At 39.4% G+C, this 5629-nt stretch overlaps 1 protein-coding gene across 1 annotated transcript; it reads right to left on the reverse strand.

The window, feature by feature from the left end:
* Window positions 1-2206: 2206 nt before the first annotated feature.
* LOC107561644 (zinc finger protein 862-like) lies at window positions 2207-4979 on the reverse strand. Its single transcript, XM_016246117.1, has 6 exons — window positions 4537-4979; window positions 3614-3956; window positions 3226-3474; window positions 2613-2872; window positions 2385-2523; window positions 2207-2296 (listed from the first exon to the last, which is right to left on the reverse strand). The coding sequence occupies exons 1-6, from the start codon at window positions 4617-4619 to the stop codon at window positions 2207-2209; spliced, it is 1164 nt and encodes a 387-aa protein (XP_016101603.1). The 5' UTR covers window positions 4620-4979.
* Between the last annotated feature and the right edge of the window lie 650 nt (window positions 4980-5629).

Here is a 5629-nt window from a genome sequence, read left to right on the forward strand (position 1 = left end):
GAAAAAATTCTCAGTGGTCACCCCTCTACTCCAATTAATGTCCCAGTACTCTCATGCTATCTCTCTTCTTACCCTGATACTTGTTTTGTTAATTTCTTAATTACTGGTTTGTCTCAAGGGTTTCGGGTGGGAGTCCTTTCCTCTCGCTCTACTTCTTTCTTCAGCTGAGCAGAAACAACATCAGGCTCTGCAAGTGTTGATTGCAAGTTTTTTGCTACGAAAGAAGTAAATAAAGGATATGTGATCGGTCCTTTTCACTCTCCCCCATGTAGTCCTTTTCACCTTAATTCGCTTGGAGTCGCTACCTGTAAATATTCAGGGGGAAAAAACTGTTAATTTTCGACATGTTCCTCTCCCCATTCTAATAATATAGTTAGCATCAATGAATGTATGCCTTCAGAACCTTTCTCTTTGCATTACGCTTCGGTCAATAACGCCATTCAGTTAATCAAGTTAGCAGGTCAGGGTGCTTGGCTAGCTAAAGCCGACATTACAGATGCTTTCAAAACTATACCTATTCATCCCTCAGATTGGGCTCTTTTCAGTGTCAAATGAAATTGAAAATTCTATTTTGGAATTAGACTACCATTTGATTGTCGAAGCAGTCCGCACATTTTTGACTGTCTATCGGAAGCACTGTGTTGGATCCTGTTGAATGTAAGCTTCCCTTCGTCTTATATTTGCTATTCCTGGGCATTTTACTCGAGACAGTGAAAATGCAAGCTTCTCTACCAAATGAAAAATATCTCAGAATTAGGTCGGTCATAGGGTCTTTTTTTTGCTTTACGTGCCATTTCTAAAAAAGACATGCTATCTCTGCTTGGTCATCTCAATTTTGCCATGAGTATCACTCCCCAAGGCAGGACATTTATATCCCGTCTGCTAACCTTTGCTCACTCTGTGCCTAAGTTAAATGATTCGATTCACTTAGACAAAGGGTGCTTGTCTGATCTTACGTTTTGGACTCACCTGTTAAAGGGGTCATATGTAGGGCTGTGCGATTAATCGAAATCGTCATAAAATCGTGATTTGAGCTTGCGCGATTTCTAAATCGCTTTATAGCACGATTTTCCGCGCCCCGACCTCCCGCAGTATGCTATCCGAACCAATCAGAATGCAGCGCGCCTAAATGGAGCACGAGAACAGAACAGACCGGGCGGGCATACAAACGTAACGCCAGGTTCACACACTCCGTCTGTGGTGCGTATTTTATCCGCGCCCATGTTAACGGATCAGAGCGTTCACACTGCACGCGATTGCGGTCCGGCAGTGCACTAGAATTTTTTTGTCCAAATCTCACAGCCCTAATACAAATTTATACTTTCTCCTGTACTACAAGTTGATATGGATATGGACTTAACTGATAAAGTAACATGCATATACTGTACTTTTCAGAGCATGTTTACCAGGGCTGTCTGGGTGGAAAATGGAAAGGAAATGGAAGGCACACTTCCCAATAATTGGATAAACATAAATAACAAAACAGTTCAATGGCCAAATAATAGAACAAAAGAAGCTTTCAGGATGAAAAAAGACCCCCAGGATGACTGGCTGATGTTCCCATAAATTAAAAGAAAAATTACTTTAGGTAGGTTTTGATTAAAGGATGGTTCAAACTATTACATAATTAGTGAGTTATGTTATTATAATGTTTATTACACCTCTAGATAATATTCGTGACTGCGAAAGCTATAACTTGACCAGCCAAGCCGAAGAGGAATTAGTGGTTGATAGCAAGAGGAAAAGATAGAAAATAAATTTTGATGACTATGTCCTTGGTGTGTTTCTCACTACATACAGTAATGTCAAACATGGAAATGTTTTTTTTAACAATTCATGTTTTAAAATGTTGATTTGATCTGAACAGATTCTGATGAGTTGGAAGACGAGAGCATGATGGGTAAAAAAAATTCACACGATGGCATATTCATTATACATTCATTATGTTAGAGATGGATTTTCTTATTTTTGATTTAAAGGTGTCGTATGATGCGATTTCAATTTTGTTCATTGAATTTCCAGCCTTGTCCAGTCAGGCTGAGTTTGTTGGTGGGTCTCGGAGCAGAGAAATGTCCACATCCAGTAAGTATTTATTTATTGCATTAAATTAACCACTTTTTTGTTTAATAACTAATCATGATAAATCTAAGAACATTCTTTGTGTGTTTTTCAGGCTGTCAACATGAAAAACATAAATCTAGAAGTCCTAACCGCAGTAATGGGTCCAGGCGCAGCGTCTCATCAGGTCTCTGTCACACATCATGGCACAGCGAATCTGCACCAACTCTAGTATGTTCTATGGGAGATGACAACATTTTAAATTAATTAAATAAAAATAAAAAATAGAAGTTGTGTCTGGACAATTTTGGACTGCACTGCCTTACTTTGTAGTCTTGCTTGTAGGGGTCCTTTGTCAGCAGCATCTCCCGTAAGCCAGAGTAGGTTTTGTCCCTGAAGTTCTGGCTCACTAGGATTTTGAGCCCTTGCCATTCATCCTGGATTGTAGCAATTTTGCACCCTGCTCTGAAACACAGAACAGAGCAATTTGAGTTTGCACATATGCAACAGGTGTCTCAAATGGCAATGCTGTGCCTTATCAAATTAATTCTTACTCTGTTAGAGGCTTTTCAAAATGCTTCACCAGGTCTGCTATGCTGTCATCTCCAAAGGTAAGTAGGTTAGCTTGTTCCTCTGGCCATGTGTCAGGGTTGAGCACTCTGAAAGAATCCAGTATGGTCTGGATCCCCTCATTCTTCACCAAACCACCAAACCTTGCTTTGATGGCATCCACACTGATGCTGATGGCAGCTTCTACGTGCCGCTTCAGCTGTGGATGTTTGAGGCATGTGACATTCCCTTTCAGTTTCATTCCCTTCAAAAGACACATATACACACTTAGGGTTAGTTCACCTAAAAATGAAAATTCTGTCATCTTTTACTCCCCCTCAATTTGTTCTAAACCTATGAGTTTCTTTTTTCTGCTGAACACACAAAAAAAATTATATTTGAGAGAATTTCTTATCTTCTGTGTTCAGCAGAAGAAATAAACTCATAAAGGTTTGTAACAACTTGAGGGTGAGTAAAAGATGACAGAATTTTAATTTTGCATTTCCCTTATCCTCAAACTCTTCTGCTCTACTTCATATGATTGTGAAGATGTCTATCGTAACCCTTACAATAATACATTTCTCTTAAATCTTTCACACTGATTTTCTCTAAACCCACCTGGAAGCTCATTTCATCACCCCGCTGCTGAGCAAATGAGGTCTGGACCTTCTCAAGCAGGCCACCTGGTTTTGGATTTATCTTTAGTGCCTCCAGTCTGGTTACTGTTTTTTTCAATTCTGAGGTGGCTTGGGGGAGGATCAAATCATTCTTCTGTAGTGTGAGGCTAAGAGTAGCTAGCTCCTCAAACAGGTCACAAAGAAAGTGGCAAAATACACAGAAAAGAGTACTCTCCATTTTCATCTTTATCTGCGGAGTAGCAAGTAAACAGTACAATTAAGTTTCACCTTTTTGTTAGAAATATACTCAGCCATCTGTTATTTTATTATGATTATGAACCTCAAGAGTTAAACATAACTTAAATTCATAATTTCACCAGAAAACAGACCTTTTTTGCCCGTCCTTGAACTTCACTAGATGTGGATGCTGAGGCTGCCAGATGCTCCATATGTTGAAGAACCACAGAGTATTGATCTGGGTCACTGGCAAGGTCTTTGCCCTGTCCATGTCGCAGAAACACCTTCAAAGCTCTGTGTATGTGGGGGATCCATCGAGTTCCCTTGACACTGCTGGGACTGCAGATGTCCACTCCAAGTTCTTGTCCGAGATTGTAGAGCTCTCGTTTTGACTTGCCACTAAAGTGATAGGTCTTCCAAATTAGATGCAGGAGATCATAGACTACTGCCACCTTAGGTTCTGTCTTCTGTAGGGTTAGTATCGCAAGTTCCAGTCTGTGCAAGAAGCAGACATTTCCCAGGTTACACTCTCTCTCCCTTACACTCGTATACACGGTTATAGAGCTGCATGATTAATCGGATAAAAAGCTTACAGTCTTGATTCAAACACCCATGCAGTCTTATACGTATGATTCACCTTTTTGTTAAACCTTTGAAAAGTATGATCACAGCGAATCAAATTTGTGCTGGTACTGCTGCTGATTCATAGACAGCAGTTTTGTCATGTATAGGCATAAAAACTTTCACAAACAGTCTTTTGGACAGTGTCATTATTTCTGTCTCATAATCATTCTGATCCAAATGTTTATAGTTTGGAAATAAACACTGAAGTCTACAGTAGCAATTTAAATTTAAAGTTTTGAAAGTAATATTTTGCTTCAAATAAAGCTTGTATCAATTACATTGTTGTGATTAGTTGCCTACTCTAGAGAATGGTGGGAGAATTGTATCTACTTTAAACAAAAAAATTGTGATATTCAATTTATTCAGAATTGTGCAGGGCTGCATTTCTCAAAAGCACTGTTAGCTAACTATGGTCGCAATTTCCATTGAATTGTATTGAGCTTGAATATACCTGTGTGGCATGCAGTGGATTGGGATTATATGGCTCCCTGCCTCACTCTGCAGGTGGGCAATCACACCCCCACGTGTACCCATATTAACAGAGGCCCCATCTGCACCGAAAGACACACATTTTCTTAGCCATCCTCCATTATCCTCCGGGCAAACTGCATCAAATGCAGCCTTGGTGGCATTCAGCACCCCTTGAAGGAAAACATTAAATAATCACATAGTGAACAAAATATAAAAAACTATTACTACAAATTACTATGGCTGCACAATTAATAGGAAACTAATAAATACTAATAAAATAATTTCATTCATAATTTCATGTTTGTGCTGCTAATAGGACTAACGACCATAATTCAACTGTGTACAATTGCATTTAAATGCAGAAATGAAACTGCAACATTATAGAGTTTGTTATGGTAGTCAGATTAACATTAACCATATTAACATATGACAAGCAGTTGCACCCAAATGATCAGCCCTAGCAAACACTTTTATAACTTTTAAATGTTATACAAAAATAATCTAAAACAAGGAGAGAAACAGCTTTCTTACCAAGAGCATGTGAATGTTCAAGGCTCTGTTGTCCAACCAGAAGGTTTACTGGCTTTCCGTTCTCCAAGAGCCGCACATACACTATTTCACATTCCGTGTTCGAGATGTCGCTGTCTCCGTCGATCAAAACGGACAGATAATGTGCTGCTCTCAACTTTTCTGCAAGGCTTCCTTTCATTGTGTCTGCAATTTGTCCAATCATTTCTGCACACCTTTTATCGTTGTCATATGTCCGTTTTTCTTATGTAGGGTAATAACCGGACCAAACTTCACAAAGGTTGTCTCTTCTTTAGCAATATAATACGCAATATTAAATTTTATTTTCAGCTGTCGTCTTTTTTCTTCTTCAGAGAGCAGCACCTGCCTTCTTACAGCTGCCTGTATGGTTGCCGATCCTTTGTTTTCTCGTGCTATGTACGCATCTCTGCAGAGTGCATGCCTCCGCGATTTACCGTGTTTTTGTACTGTATCTCGTTTAAAATGAGGGTTGCCGCTAACAAAGGCTGAGTTGCCCGCTTGTTTCTGTCCTCTGCAGTACTTGC

Source organism: Sinocyclocheilus grahami, unplaced genomic scaffold (assembly GCF_001515645.1).
Source record: "Sinocyclocheilus grahami isolate Dianchi unplaced genomic scaffold, SAMN03320097.WGS_v1.1 scaffold786.1, whole genome shotgun sequence".
NCBI lineage: Eukaryota > Metazoa > Chordata > Actinopteri > Cypriniformes > Cyprinidae > Sinocyclocheilus > Sinocyclocheilus grahami.